At 44.0% G+C, this 22,939-nt stretch overlaps 1 protein-coding gene across 2 annotated transcripts in view; it reads right to left on the bottom strand.

Annotated features, from left to right (window-relative positions):
* The window catches only part of LOC138664643 (NXPE family member 4-like), a 182,429-nt gene extending 163,693 nt beyond the window's left edge, over positions 1-18,736 (bottom strand). For both annotated transcript variants that reach the window (XM_069751528.1, XM_069751529.1), the window contains exon 1: positions 17,913-18,736. In XM_069751528.1, coding sequence (XP_069607629.1) covers positions 17,913-18,520 — 608 coding nt within the window. In that variant the 5' untranslated portion in view covers positions 18,521-18,736. The remainder of the gene's footprint in view (positions 1-17,912) is intronic.
* Positions 18,737-22,939: the final 4,203 nt, after the last annotated feature.

Raw genomic sequence — 22,939 nt, 5'->3', positions numbered from 1 at the left:
AGAGCCGGAAGATCGAAGCAATGGAGAGGAAACCTGGGGAACACCTTGGAGTGTAACACACCATCTCTCTACACCCCATACCCAATTTGTAGGCCTAATGCAGCGTAGTTTCCAACAACTACTAAACGAGAGCCGGAAGATCGAAGCAATGGAGAGGAAACCTGGGGAACACCTTGGAGTGTAACACACCATCTCTCTACACCCCATACCCAATTTGTAGGCCTAATGCAGCGTAGTTTCCAACAACTACTAAACGAGAGCATGAAGATCGAAGCAATGGAGAGGAAACCTGGGGAACACCTTGGAGTGTAACACACCATCTCTCTACACCCCATACCCAATTTGTAGGCCTAATGCAGCGTAGTTTCCAACAACTACTAAACGAGAGCATGAAGATCGAAGCAATGGAGAGGAAACCTGGGGAACACCTTGGAGTGGAACACACCATCTCTCTACACCCCATACCCAATTTGTAGGCCTAATGCAGCGTAGTTTCCAACAACTACTAAACGAGAGCATGATGATCGAAGCATTGGCGAGGAAACCTGGGGAACACCTTGGAGTGGAACACACCATCTCTCTACAGTGGAACACACCATCTCTCTACACCCCATACCCAATTTGTAGGCCTAATGCAGCGTAGTTTCCAACAACTACTAAACGAGAGCCGGAAGATCGAAGCTCAGGAAAGGCAACCTGGGGAACACCTTGGAGTGGAACACACCATCTCTCTACACCCCATACCCAATTTGTAGGCCCAATGCAGCGTATTTTCCAACAACTACTAAACGAGAGCCGGAAGATCGAAGCTCAGGAAAGGCAACCTGGGGAACACCTTGGAGTGTAACAAACCCTCTCTCTACACCACGGAAGGGCTGATTCTTAGGAAGGAAGGCTGTCGGAAAGAAGCAGGGCGCGTCCGAGGGTGATTATATTCTTATTAGGTATATACTCACCCTCGGACGCGCCCTGCTTCTTTATTTGTAATGAATGTTTATTTGCAATGTGGTTTTGACTTACTCTATTTTTTTGGTAAATAATGATTTTATTATTTTCATTGTTTTGCATCTTCTTGGCAATAATATAAAGAAGACGCGACAGGACAACACTCGGTGGATGCCATATCTGTGTTTAAAATTGAAAAAACCTTTCAGTTAACTACATGCAGGAGAAAGTTATTGTAGCTGGTGGCCATTTTTAGTACTGTACCAGATTTTTGTTGTATGTGTTTGTTTTTAATGTTAAAATGTCTGCATTTGATATCTCTCCAGTATTTTCTTTTTTATAAGCAACATACTTATTTTTATATTTTCTGATGTTGGTTCCAGGGGTACACGGGCAGCAGTGGTGTGGTCAGTGGAGGCCTAGTGGAAGGAGTGACCGCAGACAGGCATCGAAGGCCTAAAATAATAACACATGGCTGTAGGCAATTTTAAATTGGTTCCAGGGGTACACGGGCAGCAGTGGTGTGGTCAGTGGAGGCCTAGTGGAAGGAGTGACCGCAGACAGGCATCGAAGGCCTAAAATAATAACACATGGCTGTAGGCAATTTTAAATTGGTTCCAGGGGTACACGGGCAGCAGTGGTGTGGTCAGTGGAGGCCTAGTGGAAGGAGTGACCGCAGACAGGCATCGAAGGCCTAAAATAATAACACATGGCTGTAGGCAATTTTAAATTGGTTCCAGGGGTACACGGGCAGCAGTGGTGTGGTCAGTGGAGGCCTAGTGGAAGGAGTGACCGCAGACAGGCATCGAAGGCCTAAAATAATAGCACATGGCTGTAGGCAATTTTAAATTGGTTCCAGGGGTACACGGGCAGCAGTGGTGTGGTCAGTGGAGGCCTACTGGAAGGATTCACCGCAGACAGGCATCGAAGGCCTAAAATAATAACACATGGCTGTAGGCAATTTTAAATTGGTTACAGGGGTACACGGGCAGCAGTGGTGTGGTCAGTGGAGGCCTAGTGGAAGGAGTGACCGCAGACAGGCATCGAAGGCCTAAAATAATAACACATGGCTGTAGGCAATTTTAAATTGGTTCCAGGGGTACACGGGCAGCAGTGGTGTGGTCAGTGGAGGCCTAGTGGAAGGAGTGACCGCAGACAGGCATCGAAGGCCTAAAATAATAACACATGGCTGTAGGCAATTTTAAATTGGTTCCAGGGGTACACGGGCAGCAGTGGTGTGGTCAGTGGAGGCCTAGTGGAAGGAGTCACCGCAGACAGGCATCGAAGGCCTAAAATAATAACACATGGCTGTAGGCAATTTTAAATTGGTTCCAGGGGTACACGGGCAGCAGTGGTGTGGTCAGTGGAGGCCTAGTGGAAGGAGTGACCGCAGACAGGCATCGAAGGCCTAAAATAATAACACATGGCTGTAGGCAATTTTAAATTGGTTCCAGGGGTACACGGGCAGCAGTGGTGTGGTCAGTGGAGGCCTAGTGGAAGGAGTGACCACAGACAGGCATCGAAGGCCTAACATAACAAAAATGTCAATACAATGGTATTGTCAGTGGCAGGCATTGAAGGATGTCAGCGCATAGACTAAACATTGGTGGAGCTGTGAGATAATTTTGCAAGTGGTAGAGCACTGTTTGAGCTGGGGTGGGGGGAAACTGTCTTGTGGCCGGCGGTACAGGCCCAGGGCCCCTCATATTACAACGGTGTGTCTGACGTTGGGTGCGCACCACCACCGCCAGAGACACTTTATTGTACTAGGAGGGACCCAGTGGCAGTGCCGTCGACCAAAAGCGGGCTCACCCACCTCTTCAGACAAACTGCACTCTCACGGGTGCTGTCGCCAAGTGTCGATACCACGGCCCCGTGTGGGGAGTTTGGCCATTTAGTGAGGTGTAAACATGTCGTATGCTGGACAATCAGGTGCAGAAAATTACGAGATTGGAAAAGGCATTCAGAATAGTCCACAGGCAAGACCTTTTCATAGGAAAGCTAGGTGTCAGCCGGGCAAGGTGGCGCAAAAGATTTCGAAATCCAGTTGTGGTTCATTTTAATGAAGGTTAGATCATCTACATTTTGGGTAGCCAGACGAGTCCTTTTTTCTGTTAGTATTGAACCTGCAGCACTGAATACTCTTTCTGATAGGACACTAGCTGCCGGGCAAGCAAGCTCCTGCAATGCATATTCTGCCAATTCTGGCCAGGTGTCTAATTTTGATGCCCAGTAATCAAATGGGAATGACGGTTGAGGGAGAACATCGATAAGGGATGAAAAATAGTTTGTAACCATACTGGACAAATGTTGTCTCCTGTCACTTTGAATTGATGCTGCAGTACCTGTCCTGTCTGCGGTCATAGCAAAATCACTCCACAACCTGGTCAGAAAACCCCTCTGGCCAACGCCACTTCTGATTTCTGCCCCTCTAACTCCTCTGGTCTGCTGGCCCCTGCAGCTCGTGTGAGAACGATCACGGGCGCTGTGTGCAGGGAATGCCAGAAGCAAACGGTCAACAAGAGTTGATTGTTTGGTTGCTAATATTAGTTCCAAGTTCTCATGTGGCATTATATTTTGCAATTTGCCTTTATAGCGAGGATCAAGGAGGCAGGCCAACCAGTAATCGTCATCATTCATCATTTTAGTTATGCGTGTGTCCCTTTTGAGGATACGTAAAGCATAATCCGCCATGTGGGCCAAAGTTCCAGTTCTCAAATCTGCGGTTGTGCTTGGTTGAGGGGCAGTTTCAGGCAAATCCACGTCACTTGTGTCCCTCAAAAAACCAGAACCCGGCCTTGCCGCGCCACCAATTTCCAGTGGCCCCGGAAAAGCTTCCTCATTAAAAATATAATCATCCCCATCATCCTCCTCGTCCTCCTCCTCCTCTTCGCCCACTACCTCGTCCTGTACACTGCCCTGGCCAGACAATGGCTGACTGTCATCAAGGCTTTCCTCTTCCTCAGCTGCAGACGCCTGATCCTTTATGTGCGTCAAACTTTGCATCAGCAGACGCATTAGGGGGATGCTCATGCTTATTATGGCGTTGTCTGCACTAACCAGCCGTGTGCATTCCTCAAAACACTGAAGGACTTGACACATGTCTTGAATCTTCGACCACTGCACACCTGACAACTCCATGTCTGCCATCCTACTGCCTGCCCGTGTATGTGTATCCTCCCACAAAAACATAACAGCCCGCCTCTGTTCACACAGTCTCTGAAGCATGTGCAGTGTTGAGTTCCACCTTGTTGCAACGTCTATGATTAGGCGATGCTGGGGAAGGTTCAAAGAACGCTGATAGGTCTGCATACGGCTGGAGTGTACGGGCGAACGGCGGATATGTGAGCAAAGTCCACGCACTTTGAGGAGCAGGTCGGATAACCCCGGATAACTTTTCAGGAAGCACTGCACCACCAGGTTTAAGGTGTGAGCCAGGCAAGGAATGTGTTTCAGTTGTGAAAGGGAGATGGCAGCCATGAAATTCCTTCCGTTATCACTCACTACCTTGCCTGCCTCAAGATCTACAGTGCCCAGCCACGACTGCGTTTCTTTCTGCAAGAACTCGGACAGAACTTCCGCGGTGTGTCTGTTGTCGCCCAAACACTTCATAGCCAATACAGCCTGCTGACGTTTGCCAGTAGCTGCCCCATAATGGGAGACCTGGTGTGCAACAGTGGCAGCTGCGGATGGAGTGGTTGTGCGACTGCGGTCTGTGGACGAGCTCTCGCTTCTGCAGGAGGACGAAGAGGAGGAGGAGGGGGTGCGAACGGCTACAGCCAATTGTTTCCTAGACCGTGGGCTAGGCAGAACTGTCCCAAACTTGCTGTCCCCTGTGGACCCTGCATCCACCACATTTACCCAGTGTGCCGTGATGGACACGTAACGTCCCTGGCCATGCCTACTGGTCCATGCATCTGTTGTCAGGTGCACCTTTGTGCTCACAGATTGCCTGAGTGCATGGACGATGCGCTCTTTAACATGCTGTTGGAGGGCTGGGATGGCTTTTCTGGAAAAAAAGTGTCGACTGGGTAGCTCGTAGCGTGGTACAGCGTAGTCCATCAGGGCTTTGAAAGCTTTGCTTTCAACTAACCGGTAGGGCATCATCTCTAACGAGATTAGTCTAGCTATGTGTGCGTTCAAACCCTGTGTACGCGGATGCGAGGCTAAGTACTTCCTTTTTCTAACCATAGTCTCATGTAGGGTGAGCTGGACTGGAGAGCTGGAGATCGTGGAACTAGCGGGGGTGCCGGTGGACATGGCAGACTGAGAGACGGTGGGAGATGGTATTGTTGCCGCCGGTGCCCTAGATGCAGTGTTTCCTACTACGAAACTGGTGATTCCCTGACCCTGACTGCTTTGGCCTGGCAAAGAAACCTGCACAGATACTGCAGGTGGTGCGGAAAATGGTGGCCCTACACTGCCGGAAGGGATGTTGCGTTGCTGACTAGCTTCATTGGCCGAGGGTGCTACAACCTTAAGGGACGTTTGGTAGTTAGTCCAGGCTTGCAAATGCATGGTGGTTAAATGTCTATGCATGCAACTTGTATTGAGACTTTTCAGATTCTGTCCTCTGCTTAAGGTAGTTGAACATTTTTGACAGATGACTTTGCGCTGATCAATTGGATGTTGTTTAAAAAAATGCCAGACTGCACTCTTTCTAGCATCGGATACCTTTTCAGGCATTGCAGACTGAGCTTTAACCGGATGGCCACGCTGTCATCCAACAGGTTTTGGCTTTGCCACGCGTTTTGGGCAAGATACGGGCCCGGCAGATGGAACCTGTTGCGATGTTGATGCCTGCTGCGGCCCCTCCTCCTCCGCTTCAGAACTGCTGCCGCCCTCACCCTGTTCCCCCAATGGCTGCCAATCGGGGTCAAGAACTGGGTCATCTATTACCTCTTCTTGTAGCTCGTGTGCAACTTCGTCTGTGTCACCGTGTCGGTCGGTGGTATAGCGTTCGTGATGGGGCAACATAGTCTCATCAGGGTCTGATTCTTGATCAGCACCCTGCGAGGGCAATGTTGTGGTCTGAGTCAAAGGACCAGCATAGTAGTCTGGCTGTGGCTGTGCATCAGTGCACTCCATGTCAGATTCAACTTGTAATGGGCATGGACTGTTAACTGCTTCACTTTCTAAGCCAGGGACGGTATGTGTAAAGAGCTCCATGGAGTAACCCGTTGTGTCGCCTGCTGCATTCTTCTCTGTTGTTGTTTTTGCTGAAGAGGACAAGGAAGCGACTTGTCCCTGACCGTGAACATCCACTAACGACGCGCTGCTTTGACATTTACCAGTTTCACGAGAGGAGGCAAAAGAGCTAGAGGCTGAGTCAGCAAGATAAGCCAAAACTTGCTCTTGCTGCTCCGGCTTTAAAAGCGGTTTTCCTACTCCCAGAAAAGGGAGCGTTCGAGGCCTTGTGTAGCCAGACGACGAACCTGGCTCCACAGCTCCAGACTTAGGTGCAATATTTTTTTTCCCACGACCAGCTGATGCTCCACCACTACCACTACCCTCATTACCAGCTGACAATGAACGCCCCCGGCCACGACCTCTTCCACCATACTTCCTCATTGTTTTAAAAACGTAAACAAACTAACGGTATTTGTTGCTGTCACACAAATTACACGGTGAGCTATAACTTCAGTATGATTTAGCTACCCCTTTACAGGTGAGTGAGACCACAACGAAAATCAGGCACAATGTTACACACTCTGTTGTTGGTGGCAACAAATGAGAGAGATGCCACACACGCAGGACTGTCACTGAAGCACAAATGTAAATATTAATCTCCCACTGATTTGATTTTTTTTTTTTTTTAAGGGAGACTTTAGGAAAAAAAATAATAGAATAAAATGATTTTTTCAGGAAGAATTTAGAAAACAAATAAAACAAAAAAAGGCTTTCTATGGCCCACTGAGTGAGAGATGACGCACACAGGAGTCAGGAGTGGCACACAAGCCCAGAGGCCAATATTTATCTCCCACTGATTGATGTAGTGATTTTTTCAGGTAGATTTTGGAACCCAAATCAAGCTAAAAAAAATAATAGGCTTTCTATGGCCCACAATTGGAGAGAGAGAGAGAGATGGCACACCCAGGAGTCAAGACTGGCACACAAGCAGAAAGGGCAATATTAATCTCCCACTGATTTGTTTTTTTTTTTTGTTTTTTTCAGGGAGATTTTAGGAAAAAAAAAATAGAATAAAATGATTTTTTCAGGAAGAATTTAGAAACCAAATAAAATAAAATGATTTTTTCAGGGAGAATTTAGAAAACAAATAAAACAAAAAAAGGCTTTCTATGGCCCACTGAGTGAGAGATGACGCACACAGGAGTCAGGAGTGGCACACAAGCCCAGAGGCCAATATTTATCTCCCACTGATTGATGTAGTGATTTTTTCAGGTAGATTTTGGAACCCAAATCAAGCTAAAAAAATAATAGGCTTTCTATGGCCCACAATTGGAGAGAGAGAGAGAGATGGCACACCCAGGAGTCAAGACTGGCACACAAGCAGAAAGGGCAATATTAATCTCCCACTGATTTGTTTTTGTTGTTTTTTTTTTTCAGGGAGACTTTAGGAAAAAAAAAATAGAATAAAATGATTTTTTCAGGAAGAATTTAGAAACCAAAGAAAATAAAATGATTTTTTCAGGGAGAATTTAGAAAACAAATAAAACAAAAAAAGGCTTTCTATGGCCCACTGAGTGAGAGATGACGCACACAGGAGTCAGGAGTGGCACACAAGCCCAGAGGCCAATATTTATCTCCCACTTTTTTTTTTTTGTTCCAGGGAAAATTTATAAACCCAATAAAAAAAAATAATAAATAGGCTTTCTATGGCCCACTATCTGAGAGACAGAGAGAGATGGCACGCTTAGGACTGGCACACAAGCCCAAAGGCCAATATTAATCTCCCTTTTTTTTTAACCCTTGTCAGGCTGCATAATTTTACAACCTTAACAGGCTGCATAGGTACAATTGTACCTTCACATATACCTCCACTGTGGGAAGACTTTACTTGGTTTCAGAAACTAAAGTTCATTCAGCTACAAATGTTATGCTGATATCTATTGTTCAGTGTTGTTACTGGTCACTTATGTTGCTGTCAATTAAGTTAATTCAAACTGGGAGTGGCTTCTACTTGTCTTCCTGCCTCCCTCCTCTCATTAGCCATTTTGCTGTTCATCTCATTGCTGTGAGCACACATTTCTAGGCTTGTGAAGTCTTCAATTTCTTGGAAACGAAGGTAGGAAAGTCTCACAGCATCTAACAGCCAGTTATACCTTTATTCTCATTATGTGGGGACAGAACAGTCAAATTGTCTTTCAGCCTGGACTTGGCTTACATATATTTTGTATGAAACTTATCACTATAGGTATAATTTTTATACGAAAAATGGATAATAATTAGTATCTACATATTGTTTTACGATGTTTTATTTATATTCAGCACAAAATACGAAGCCAAAATTCATCTAGCAAGTCATCATGAGTGATAGTAATGCTGGATCTAGTTTCCGCCATAATCCAAGAAAACGTGTTTGCAGGTTAGTATAATTTTGTGAAAAGCCAATAATGTAGTATTTCGGAAAATTATTTATTTTACATTTTTTCATATTTACAGATTTACGTCTGACGAAATAATGCGAATGCTAGAAGAATCTGATTCTGAGCATGAGGATGAACCATATGTTCCATCTGATGATGAAAACTATGTACCACAAGTGGATGTTACTGAAGAAGATTCAGACATTGAACAAGAAATGGTCATAGAGCATGAAAATGAATACGAATCAGACGAAAGTGTTGAGGATGATTCTGTGCCTCAAAGTGCAGGCGACATTTGGACTGCTAAGGATGAAACTCAATGGTGCAGTAATCCACTGCCAAATGCACAAACAAAATCTCGTAATGTCCTACGACAAAGAGGTGGCCCTGCAGCAATCAGCAACCTATATACAGCAAAAGAGCTATTCAAGTCCATCATGACTCCCGAGATGTGTGACATCATATTACGGGAAACGAATCGAAAGGCCAAGAGAGTTTGTGATGCTTACAACAACGAACTGGTACAACGTTTTCCTGATTCTTCCAAACGGCCACCACAAAAAACATTCAAGCAATTTACTGAAACTGAACTTCATGCATTTTTGGGCATACTGATTGCTGCTGGTGTGCACAGAGCCAACAAAGAGAATCTGGAGGAAATGTGGAATGTTGCTGCTCTGCCTCTTATACGTGCAGCCATGTCTCGTGACCGCTTCAAGATGATACTCAGATTTATCAGGTTTGACAACGAAAATACACGTGCAGAACGTGTGCAAACAGATAAAGCTGCACCAATACGGGACATCTGGACAATGCTGAACAGTAATCTGGAGAGAGCCTACAAGCCATATCATTGTATCACCGTCGACGAGCAATTATTTCCATTTAGAGGTCATACTAAATTTACCCAGTATATACCTTCAAAACCAGCTAAATATGGCATAAAGATTTTCTGGGCTTGTGACTCATCAAATGCCTACCCTTTACAAGGTCAGCTCTACACTGGGAAACCAACTGATGGTCCTCGACAAGTAAACATTGGAGAACGAACAGTATTGGACCTAGTGAGCTCGTATAAAGGCTCTGGAAGAAATGTCACCACCGATAACTTCTTTACAACCATGGAACTAGCTAAGGTATTGAACTCCTGGAACATGACACTAGTTGGTACAGTGAGAAAAAACAAAAGGTTCCTACCTAACAACATGCAGCCTGCCAAAGAAAGGCCTGTATACTCGACAAATTTTGCCTACAATCATGATGCAACAGTCTGTTCATATGTACCAAAGAAGAACAAATCAGTCGTGCTTCTATCATCTATGCACATGACGGGAGAAGTTGAAGAGACACTAGCAGCCAAGCCAGAGATAATAAAATACTACAACATAACAAAAGGTGGCGTTGATGTTATGGATAAAATGTTGGGAGAGTACACTGTGAAACGACGAACATCACGTTGGACTTTGGCATTTTTCTACAATATGATTGATGTCAGTGGGTTAGCATCCTACATCATCTACAGAGAACACAATCCAAGCTTCAGGGCAAAGGATCAACGAAGAAAGTTCCTGAAAGATCTCGCAAATCAGCTGTGTATGATTGCAATTGAAGATCGTAGTACAAACAAAATGATAATGAGAAACCATTTTCTTCGAGGTGCAGTAGAAATGGTGCTTGGACGATGCATTGTGGTAGCATCGCAGCCAGCAGCTGGCCCCAAAATACCTCATGGTAGTCGTGGACCCTCCCCTGTTGGTAGTTGCTATGTCTGCAGAGACCTGAGGCGAAAACAACGCAAGACTAGAAAGTCTTGTGTGGTTTGTGTGAAACCCATTTGCGATGAACACTCTGTAGCAAAGCCAACATGCATTACTTGCAAAGAAAATCAATAAAAAAAAGTTTCTTACATTTTCTTTTATAATGTAAATGAACAGTTTTTTACTTGTTTATAATAGTTAAATAGCATCATTAAAAAAAAATTTATGCTTTTTCCCTTGCATTATCTTCATTCAAAATATATGAGGTACATTTGTACCTATGCAGCTTGTTATGGATGCAAAAAGATCTCGACCCCTTATCTCGGAAGCGGGTGGAGATATTTTATTGAAATTTGGCCAATATATTCTGGACCAAAAATGTAGAGATGTCACGAAATTTCAGCCCTCTACGTCTTTACAAAAAAAAGTTATTGCAATTTTAAAACGGAATAGTTACAATTGTACCTATTCAGCCGGATAAAGGGTTAAGGGAGAATTTATAAAACCAAAAAAAAATAAATAAATAGGCTTTCTATGGCCCACTATTTGTGAGAGAGATGGCACGCTCAGGACTGGCACACAAGCCCAGAGGCCAATATTAATCTCCCACTTTTTTTTTTTTTTTCCAGGGAAAATTTATAAACCCAATAAAAAAATAAATAAATAAATAGGCTTTCTATGGCCCACTATCTGAGAGAGAGAGATGGCACGCTTAGGACTGGCACACAAGCCCAAAGGCCAATATTAATCTCCCACTGATTGATTTATTGATTTTTTCAGGTAGAATTTAGAACCCAAATAAAGCAAAAAAAAAAAAAAAAATGGGCTTTCTATGGCCCACTGAGTGAGTGATGATGCACACAGGAGTCAGGAGTGGCACACAAGCCCTGAGGCCAATATTTTTCTCCCACTGATTGATGTAGTGATTTTTTCAGGTAGATTTTAGAACCAAAATCAAGCAAAAAAATAAATAGGCTTTCTATGGCCCACTGAGTGAGTGATGATGCACACAGGAGTCTAGAGTGGCACACAAGCCCTGAGGCCAATATTTTTCTCCCACTGATTGATGTAGTGATTTTTTCAGGTAGATTTTATAACCCAAATCAAGCAAAAAAATAAATAGGCTTTCTATGGCCCACTGAGTGCGAGATGACACAGACAGGGATGGCACTCTAGCAGAAATGTCAATCTTAATCTCCCACAAAAAAAAAAAAAAAAAACAGGGAGTGTCCTTCAATTACTATCTCCCTGCAGTAATCTCAGCCAGGTATGGCAGGCAGCAATAAGGAGTGGACTGATGCACAAATTAAATAAAAAGTGTGTACAAACCAAAAAGATAGCTGTGCAGAAAGGAAGGAACAAGAGGATTTGTGCTTTGAAAAAAGCAGTTGGTTTGCACAGCGGCGTACACACAGCAATGCAGCTATCAGGGAGCCTTCTAGGGCAGCCCAATGAGCTACAGCGCTGAGGGGGACAAAAAAAAAAAAGTAGCTTCCACTGTCCCTGCACACCGAAGGTGGTGTTCGGCAGTGGAAATCGCTACAGCACAAGCGGTTTGGTGGTTAATGGACCCTGCCTAACGCTATCCCTGCTTCTGACGAAGCGGCAGCAACCTCTCCCTAAGCTCAGATCAGCAGCAGTAACATGGCGGTCGGCGGGAACGCCCCTTTATAGCCCCTGTGACGCCGCAGACAGCAAGCCAATCACTGCAATGCCGTTCTCTAAGATGGTGGGGACCAGGACCTATGTCATCACGCTGCCCACACTCTGCGTTTACCTTCATTGGCTGAGAAATGGCGCTTTTCGCGTCATTGAAACGCGACTTTGGCGCGAAAGTCGCGTACCGCATGGCCGACCCCGCACAGGGGTCGGATCGGGTTTCATGAAACCCGACTTTGCCAAAAGTCGGCGACTTTTGAAAATGAACGACCCGTTTCGCTCAACCCTATGCCACACTAAAGGAATAATATATTGCATATAATGTCCTTGTCAGAAGCTGCATGTATGCAGAACAAAGCGTGAATTGAGGGGTGAGAATGGAGAAACACCTTTATAACATCAAACAACAGTTAAGGGATATCCATTGTCTTATCAGATAAAACAGCACATAATGGACAACTAACAGGGTATGAATTTTGGGTATAGAATATGTTACCGAACATTGGAGAGGGGGAAATTTCATTTATAGCTTGTCAAGAAAAGAAAGCAGATAGATTTTTCTACTAAACTCATTAAGACTATATGGTCTAAACAGTGAAATTGAACTATTTGCCATCTTATTGCATTGCTCTTTTTTCCACTAATAACTGGATATACGGACCTATAAAATATCTGCCTGCTCCTCCCTGATACCTGTAATCCATGATGAAGGTGGTTGCATCCTCTGAAACGCATTGGTTTATTAGCCGCACTCTTCTCTTCCGATGTGAAGGAAAGTTTGCGTCTTGAGTGACATCACCCAGGCACAAGACGTCAGACTCCAACATAGCAGTGTGAGGACAGACGTGAATGGCCGGCTCGCTGTCTGCACAATCGGTGGAGGATCAAGCAAGAAACCAGGATTACTGATACACTACCTTGGGTGGATCCAGGATAAGCCAAACTATCTCCTCTTCCTATGCATAGGAAAAACTAAGGAAGGCACTTAAGATCTTGGATACACAGAAACAAAGGTAGGTTTCCTTTAGCATTAGTTAATTGTAGTGCATATATACCCTTTTTTACATTATGATATTTTTCAAATATATTGATAAAGCATACTTTTGTGAATGCAGTAATAACATAAGAGTATCTTCTTATTGTTGCTCTTTTTAATGGGTGAAAAGGGGATTAATTTGAAATTTTGCGTATTTTATTTCATTTTTTTTTACTTTTTGCTGTATTTATTATTCCCTTTAGGGGCTTGAGACGGCATTAATTTAATAAGCAGAAAAAAAGTGAAAAAATTTAAGCTCACCTGGTAGAAATATAGATTCCTGAAGTCCAGAACTCACACGGCTATTTGCTGAGCAACTGGTGTATTAACATGCAAGTCGAAACGCGTTGGTCCTAACACTGCAATGTTCCATTCTGTGGAGCACTACTGGTGATGTTCTTATTTTAAATGGCTCATTGAAAGCTATATTTTATTACCAACACACAGTCTCTCGCTAGATTCTACTTACCTTCCATTGCATTAATTTGATCTCTTGTACATTACACAGCTAAACCACAGTTTTGCTGCATATAGTAAAAATCATGGCCCTCTTTTCAAAGCAATAATGATGACAGGCACAGAGGTCTACAACAGACCGTCAGTTCTCATAGCTACCCCTTCATGTCATACAATCGCCTCAAGGGGTGCCAATGGGAAAGTAGAATGATGTACACCCATGCAGGCATCCTGTTAGTGCTACTGTCAAAGATTGCTAACAGCATTTATCATGTAAATATTCACAAGTGAAGCTGTCCTCTACTTGTGGCTGTTAGAGGCCGGTCCTTGCTGTGTTTTACAGCCACTATCCTGATGAATATACGTCCTTACATCTGCTACCTACTTGCACCATACATTTACGGCCGATGACAGCAAGTAGTTATAAACTTGCTGAATCTATAATCACAGTAGGGAAATCCTTGATACCTGGTCACTGACAGACATCTGCTTTACCTATGACACAGCAACGTTATCGCAAAATAGATCAAATCTATCATATTGCGGAATTAGTGGCTAGAGTAAACCATGGTATTAATAAATTCTATGAGACCAGGCAGCCTTGGATTATTTTTTGATCCAAACCATTGTATTCCATTACAATCTCATCTTAACTAAACAATATCCACATCACCTGAGATGCTCCACATCCCCCCCCCCCCCCCTACCGCTGGCCCTTCCCCCATTCCTCACCCTCTCCACCTCTCTAAACCTTCCCTTCCTTTGGTTTGTTACTTCCTCTCCCTTAGCTAATCCTCTTTATTTTCTAAATTTAAGTTTGTATAAGGGAACATAACTTTGATAAAATTTAATTCTACTTAATTATAAAAAATATTCTAAAGTAACACTACTTTAATAGATTTTGCCATGTTAGGTTAATTTGCTACATTAAAGGGAACCTGTCTCCCCGTTTTTTCAGTAGGAGATAAAAATACCGTTAAATAGGGCCTGAGCTGTGCTTTACAATAGGGTATTTTTGTCCCCTGATTCCCTACCTATGCTGCCGAAATACCTTACAAAAGTGTCCTTTTTCGCCTGTCAATCAGGCTGGTCAAGTCTGATAGGCGTGGTCACAGCGCTGTTTCTCCCCCACATCTTGCTTATGTTCCCGTTGGTGGCGTAGTGCTTCTCGCATGCGCAAGTGCCGATTGCACTGCGCAGCTGTAGAAAAAGAGCGCGCTCGCCGCTATTCAGCGGTTTCTCGGTGGGCGCGGCCATCTTCCTGAGGCCTCGGTTTCTCGGTGGCCGCGCCCACCAAGAAACCGCTGAATAGCGGCGAGCGCGCTCTTTTTCTACAGCTGCGCAGTGCATTCGGCACTTGCGCATGCGAGAAGCACTACGCCACCAACGGGAACATAAGCAAGATGTGGGGGAGAAACAGCGCTGTGACCACGCCCATCCGACCTGACCAGCCTGATTGACAGGCGAAAAAGGACACTTTTGTAAGGTATTTCGGCAGCATAGGTAGGGAATCAGGGGACAAAAATACCCTATTGTAAAGCACAGCTCAGGCCCTATTTAACGGTATTTTTATCTCCTACTGAAAAACGGGGTGACAGGTTCCCTTTAAGTTATACTATGTAAAGCGAATATCTCTAAGGGTTTACCGCTTTATATTATTGTAATAATTTTCTTTACCTGTTTATATTCTTCTATATGCTTTGCAATACATATATGGTCATAATAATTTTTTTTTTATCGTATGTTCCATTTCCAAACATGATTGTTCATGATATGTTTATCATTCATTGTATATTTTACTACCGTTAAAAAAAAAGAACATTGAAAGAAAGACAGCAAGTAGTTATAGGGAAGATTGTTTTTCTCCAGTTTACTTAATAAGCTGTTAGTCTAACAACATGTTTGGGAGAACCAGATGAATACAGTGCCTTGCGAAAGTATTCGGCCCCCTGGAACTTTTCAACCTTTTCCCACATATCATGCTTCAAACATTAAGATACCAATTGTAAATTTTTGGTGAAGAATTAACAACAAGTGGAACACAATTGTGAAGTTGAAATTTATTGCTTATTTTAAATTTTTGAGGAAATTCAAAAACTGAAAAGTGGGGCGTGCAATATTTTTTGGCCCCTTTAACTTTATACTTTGCTGTGACACCTTTTGCTGCGATTACAGTTTCAAGTCGCTTGGGATATGTCTCTATCAGTTTTGTACATCGAGAGACTGAAATACTTGCCCATTCTTCCTTGGCAAACAGCTCGAGCTCAGTGAGGTTTGATGGAGATCGTTTGTCAACAGCAGTTTTCAGCTCTTTCCACAGATTCTCGATTGGATTGAGGTCTGTACTTTGACTTGGCCATTCTAACACCTGGATATGTTTATTTGTGAACCATTCCATTGTAGATTTTGCTTTATCTTTGGGATCATTGTCTTGTTGGAAGACAAATCTCTGTTCCAGTCTCAGGTCTTTTGCAGACTCCAACATGTCTTCTTCAAGAATGGTCCTGTATTTGGCTCCATCCATCTTCCCATCAATTTTAACCATCTTACCTGTCCCTGCTGAAGAAAAGCAGGCCCAAACCAAGATGCTGCCACCACCATGTTTGACAGTGGGGATGGTGTGTTCAGGGTGATGAGCTGTGTGATTTGCCACTCTTCCATAAAGGCCAGATTTGTGCAGTGCACGACTGATTGTTGTCCTATGGACAGACTGTCCCAACTCAGCTGTAGATCTCTGCAGTTCATCCAGAGTGATCATGAGCCTCTTGGCTGCATCTCTGATCAGTCTTCTCCTTGTTTGAGATGCAAGTTTAGTGGGACGGCCGGGTCTTGGTAGATTTGCAGTGGTATGATACTCCTTCCATTTCAATATGATCGCTTGCACAGTGTGCCTTGGGATATTTAAAGTTTTGGAAATAATTTTGATTCCAAATCCAGCTTTAAACGTCTCCACAACAGTATCACGGACCTGCCTGTTGAGTTCCTTGGTCTTCATGATGCCCTCTGTGCTTCAAGCTGAACCCTGAGACCATCAAACAGCAGGTGCATTTATACGGAGACTTGATTACACACACATGTGGATTATATTTATCATCATTAGGCATTTAGGACAAAATTGGATCATTCAGAGATCCACAATGAACTTCTGGAGTAAGTTTGCTGTACTGAAAGTAAAGGGGCCGAATAATATTGCACGCCCCACTTTTCAGTTTTTGAATTTCCACAAAAATTTAAAATAAGCAATAAATTTAGTTCAACTTCACAATTGTGTTCCACTTGTTGTTGATTCTTCACCAAAAATTTACATTTGGTTGTCTTTATTTTTGAAGCATGATATGTGGGAAAATGTTGAAAAGTTCCAGGGGGGGCGAATGTTAGGTGTCGAGCACCCGCCGCTGCACAGGGGAAATCTCGAACCATCTCCGCTGCGGTCTGCCATTCTCCTCCTGCCGCAGTGGAGCCTGCTTAGCAGAGATGTCGGTCCCAGCGTCTGGCTCAAGCTGATACAGTGCGGCTGGTTACTGCTGTTCTTCCAGGCTCAGTCATTGTAACCAGTACTGATCAGCGGCGAGCAGGCGTCCCTGGGACTAAGTCCTGCTTTTCTTCTTCTGAGCTTGCTCAAGGGATGACCTCTCATTGGAGGTCAGGGGTCACATGCTCAGGTCCTCTAGCAACTCCTATTGAACCACTAGGAAGGTCCTGGAGAGCTTCCGCTATAAAAGGTTCCCATGGCTGCACGGACATGCGCTAGTATAAACTTATTATTGTGTGTGTGTGGATATATGCCTGTCAATGGATGAAAGCTTCGAATCATTCCCATCCCTGGTGTTGTTGACTTTTCGTGAATGGTGGAAGCTACCTAGCAACTGACAGTGCTATCCCGCACAGCTAGCACACGATACAGCGTCTGATAGCAGTGACCGCCAGTGCGGCGCCTTGCGCTAAAAGAGCGCTTTCCTGATCCAAGTCTGGGTGGTTAGTGGCTTCCGCCAGAGCAGCACTGCACGCACTCTTGTGCAACAAATTATTAGTTCTGTTAATCTCTGACACCCCAGTAGCGGTGTTGAGCGCAAGAGGTGTAGAGGAACTCTTTCCCTGAGTCTTGAGACAGAGTTCTGTGACTCTTTGCTTGCGTGCTTTGTGCAGTATCGCGGCCCTGTGACGGTACAGGGTTCGCTTCCTTCATACCGGGTGAAGCTAACCCATGTGTGTGTCCACATTATACCGCCATATAGTCCGTCATTACTCAGCAACAGGTTCCATCTCTGTACGGTGCACCCCGGGCTGCGAACGCACCTTATTCCAGCCTTATAATTATTTGGTGTGTTCCGCTAGCCCTAACAGCGAATATTTTTGCAAGGCACTGTAATTCCCCTAGAAACAGGTCACGCTTCTCCTCCAATGATGCAGAAACCACCATCTTCAGCAAAATATAATCTAATGCATACAAGGCTAGCTGTATTCCAAATAGATTAAAAATAAAAATGAGGAAAAAGCATATTACATCCGTACCTTTTTAATAACTTGTTTCCAAGTGGATTTAGGAATGAGAGATCCCTATTGAAGGATTGGAGGAAGGTTATTGACCCACAGCTCAGAGATTCTGGTTTATAGCAATAAAATACTTCATTGCTTTCCTCATTTCCATATTCACAAATGTTTTTGTCAGAGTCCAGCTGGAATCCACATTCACTTTTAATTTGTTGATCACCATTCACAAAGGTTCCTATGAAGTATACAAGACCATGATTCTTGTTCCTTGCTCTCCATAGAGCTGTAACTGCTTCACTTGGGTGGTAGAGTACAATAGAAATATAAACTCTCCCCTCCCAAAACAAGGTGAAATGAACATTATAAGTTCCATTATTGAAATCTACAACTTTACCAGATGCCGCTGCCTTGAGATCAGGTGTGGAAATTCTTACTTTCATGAAGTCTCCTCCATAAGTTTTCTTTTTACCTAAGTTGTCAAACATGTCAATTCGGACAATTAAGTCGTCTCCGACACAGTATCTCTGTTTGGGATAGACTATGGTGGCTCTGCTCCTCCTCGCATTTGATGTTTTTTCAAGGTCAGACAAAGTAAGGTTTGGCATCATGGCGGATATCATGTTGAACATTTCAGTACTTTTAAGTTCATCTTCTGAGGGTGTTGGGACAGCAACTGACAGATGTCTTAATTCATGTCTTTCAATTTTTTTCTTTTGAGTAAATTTGGTTTTCAGCTGGAAAAAATGTCATTCAAAATAATTAGAAAGATCATGTGTAATATGGAATAATTCAAAGTTACTATTCACTATTGTATTATTGTGCACTAGATGGTGGCCCGATTCTAACGCATCGGGTATTCTAGAATATGTATGTATGTATGTATATAGCAGCCACATAGTATATAGCACAGGCCACGTAGTATATAGGAGCCATGTAGTATATAGCAGACAAATACTATGTGGCCTGTGCTATATACTATGTGACTGCTATATACATACATACATATTGTAGAATACCCGATGCATTAATACAGGCCACGCAAAATATATAACAGTGGCCATGCAGTATATAACACAGCCCAAACAGTATATAACACAGCCCACGTACTATATAACACAGCCCACATACTATATAACACAGCCCACGCAGTATATAACACAGGCAATGTACTATATAACACAGGCCACGTAATATATAACACAGCCCACGCAGTGTATAACACTGGCCACGTAATATATAGCACAGCCCATGCAGTACATAACACTGCCCACATAGTATCTAACACTGGCCAGGTAGTATATAGCAGCCACGTGGTATATAACACAGCCCACGCAGTATATAACACTGGCCACGTAATGTATAGCACAGCCCATGCAGTATATAACACTGGCCACGTAATATATAGCACAGCCCACGCAGTACATAACACAGCCCACATAGTCTGTAACACTGCCCAGGTAGTATATAGCAGCAACGCGGTAAATAATACAGCCCACGCAGTGTATAACACTGGCCACGTAATATATAGCACAGCCCATGCAGTACATAACACTGCCCACATAGTATCTAACACTGGCCAGGTAGTATATAGCAGCCACGTGGTATATAACACAGCCCACGCAGTATATAACACTGGCCACGTAATATATAGCACAGCCCACGCAGTACATAACACAGCCCACATAGTCTGTAACACTGCCCAGGTAGTATATAGCAACCACGCGGTATATAATACAGCCCACGCAGTGTATAACACTGGCCACGTAATATATAGCACAGCCCATGCAGTACATAACACTGCCCACATAGTATCTAACACTGGCCAGGTAGTATATAGCAGCCACGCGGTATATAATACAGCCCACGCAGTGTATAACACTGGCCACGTAATATATAGCACAGCCCATGCAGTACATAACACTGCCCACATAGTATCTAACACTGGCCAGGTAGTATATAGCAGCCACGCGGTATATAACACAGCCCACGCAGTATATAACACTGGCCACGTAATATATAGCACAGCCAATGCAGTATATAACACTGGCCACCTAATATATAGCACAGCCCACAGAGTATGTAACACTGGCCAGGTAGTATATAGCAGCCACGCGGTATATAACACAGCCCACACAGTTTATATCACTAGCCACGTAATACAGTTAGGGCCAGAAATATTTGGACAGTGACACAATTTTCGCGAGTTGGGCTCTGCATGCCACCACATTGGATTTGAAATGAAACCTCTACAACAGAATTCAAGTGCAGATTGTAACGTTTAATTTGAAGGGTTGAACAAAAATATCTGATAGAAAATGTAGGAATTGTACACATTTCTTTACAAACACTCCACATTTTAGGAGGTCAAAAGTAATTGGACAAATAAACATAACCCAAACAAAATATTTTTATTTTCAATATTTTGTTGCAAATCCTTTGGAGGCAATCACTGCCTTAAGTCTGGAACCCATGGACATCACCAAACGCTGGGTTTCCTCCTTCTTAATGCTTTGCCAGGCCTTTACAGCCGCAGCCTTCAGGTCTTGCTTGTTTGTGGGTCTTTCCGTCTTAAGTCTGGATTTGAGCAAGTGAAATGCATGCTCAATTGGGTTTAGATCTGGAGATTGACTTGGCCATTGCAGAATGTTCCACTTTTTTGGCACTCATGAACTCCTGGGTAGCTTTGGCTGTATGCTTGGGGTCATTGTCCATCTGTACTATGAAGCGCCGTCCAATCAACTTTGCAGCATTTGGCTGAATCTGGGCTGAAAGTATATCCCGGTACACTTCAGAATTCATCCGGCTACTCTTGTCTGCTCTTATGTCATCAATAAACACAAGTGACCCAGTGCCATTGAAAGCCATGCATGCCCATGCCATCACGTTGCCTCCACCATGTTTTACAGAGGATGTGGTGTGCCTTGGATCATGTGCCGTTCCCTTTCTTCTCCAAACTTTTTTCTTCCCATCATTCTGGTACAGGTTGATCTTTGTCTCATCTGTCCATAGAATACTTTTCCAGAACTGAGCTGGCTTCTTGAGGTGTTTTTCTGCAAATTTAACTCTGGCCTGTCTATTTTTGGTATTGATGAATGGTTTGCATCTAGATGTGAACCCTTTGTATTTACTGTCATGGAGTCTTCTCTTTACTGTTGACTTAGAGACAGATACACCTACTTCACTGAGAGTGTTCTGGACTTCAGTTGATGTTGTGAACGGGTTCTTCTTCACCAAATTAAGTATGCGGCGATCATCCACCACTGTTGTCATCCGTGGACGCCCAGGCCTTTTTGAGTTCCCAAGCTCACCAGTCAATTCCTTTTTTCTCAGAATGTACCCAACTGTTGATTTTGCTACTCCAAGCATGTCTGCTATCTCTCTGATGGATTTTTTCTTTTTTTTCAGCCTCAGGATGTTCTGCTTCACCTCAATTGAGAGTTCCTTTGACCGCATGTTGTCTGCTCACAGCAACAGCTTCCAAATTCAAAACCACACACCTGGAATCCACCCCTGACCTTTTAACTACTTCATTGATTACAGGTTAACGAGGGAGACGCCTTCAGAGTTAATTGCAGCCCTTAGAGTCCATTGTCCAATTACTTTTGGTCCCTTGAAAAAGAGGACGCTTTGCATTACAGAGCTATGATTCCTAAACCCTTTCTCCGATTTGGATGTGGAAACTATCATATTGCAGCTGGAAGTGTGCACTTTCAGCCCATATTATATATATAATTGTATTTCTGAACATGTTTTTGTAAACAGCTAAAATGACAAAACTTGTGTCACTGTCCAAATATTTCTGGCCCTAACTGTATATAGCACAGCTCATGCAGTATATAACACTGGCCATGTAATATATAGCACAGCCCACACAGTACATAACACAGCCCACGTAGTATGTAACACTGGCCAGGTAATATATAGCAGCCACGCGGTATATAACACAGCCCACATAGTATATAGCAGTGTGGGCACCATATTCTTGTTAAAAAAAATAGTTTTATACTCACCCGCCGGGATCCAATCCAGCGAAGCTCTGGCAATAAGCGCGGCTGCCGCCATCTTCCATTCCCAGGATGCGTTGCAAAATTACCCATATGACTTAGCAGTCTCGCGAGACCGCTAAGTCTTCTGGGTAATTTCACAATGCATCTCTGGGAACGGAAGATGGCGGCAGCCGTGCGCGGCTCGGCGGACTACGGAAGGTGAGAATAGCAGGTTTTTTGTTTTTTTTATTATTTTTAACATTACATCTTTTTACTATTGATGCTGCGTAGGCAGCATCAATAGTAAAAAGTTGGGGACACACAGGGTTAATAGCAGCGGTAACGTAGTGCGTTACCCGTGGCATAATGCGGTCCATTACCGCTGGCATTAACCCTGTGTGAGCGGTGACTGAATGTCGCGCCGGCTGGGTGTGACCAATCAGCGAAGCGGGATTTAAATCCCACGCGGCACTGTCGCTGATTGGGCACGACCAATCAGTGAAGTGGGATTTAAATCCTGCGGCAATGTCGCTGATTGGTCACGCCGTCTGGGCACGAGCAATTAGCGAAGCGGGATTTAAATCCCGTGGCAATGTCGCCGATTGGTTGCACGCACCAGCTGGGCATGAACAATCTGCGAAGCGGGATTGAAATCCCACGCGGCACTGTCGCTGATTGGGCGCGACCAATCAGTGAAGTGGGATTTAAATCTTGCGGCAATGTTGCTGATTGGTCACGCCGTCTGGGCATGAGCAATTAGCGAAGCAGGATTTAAATCCCGTGGAAATGTCGCTGATTGGTCTCGCCGGCTGGGCGCTACCAATCAGCGAAGCGGGATTTAAATCCCGAGTAAATGTCGGCTGGGCGCGACCAATCGCGAGACCACCACGTCATCATCTCGCGATATCGCAATGCATGGAGCGGGCACCGGAACGCCACGAGCAGCGGGAAAGGCCTGTTGTGGATCCGAGGGGCTGACGGATGGTGAGTATATAATGATTTTTTATTTTTTTTATTATTTTTAACATTAGATCTTTTCACTATTGATGCTGCATACACAGC

The sequence above is a fragment of the Ranitomeya imitator genome, chromosome 2 (assembly GCF_032444005.1).
Source record: "Ranitomeya imitator isolate aRanImi1 chromosome 2, aRanImi1.pri, whole genome shotgun sequence".
Lineage (NCBI taxonomy): Eukaryota > Metazoa > Chordata > Amphibia > Anura > Dendrobatidae > Ranitomeya > Ranitomeya imitator.
Note: the sequence above shows the minus strand (reverse complement) of the source record. Positions and strands in the feature narration are given on the sequence as shown.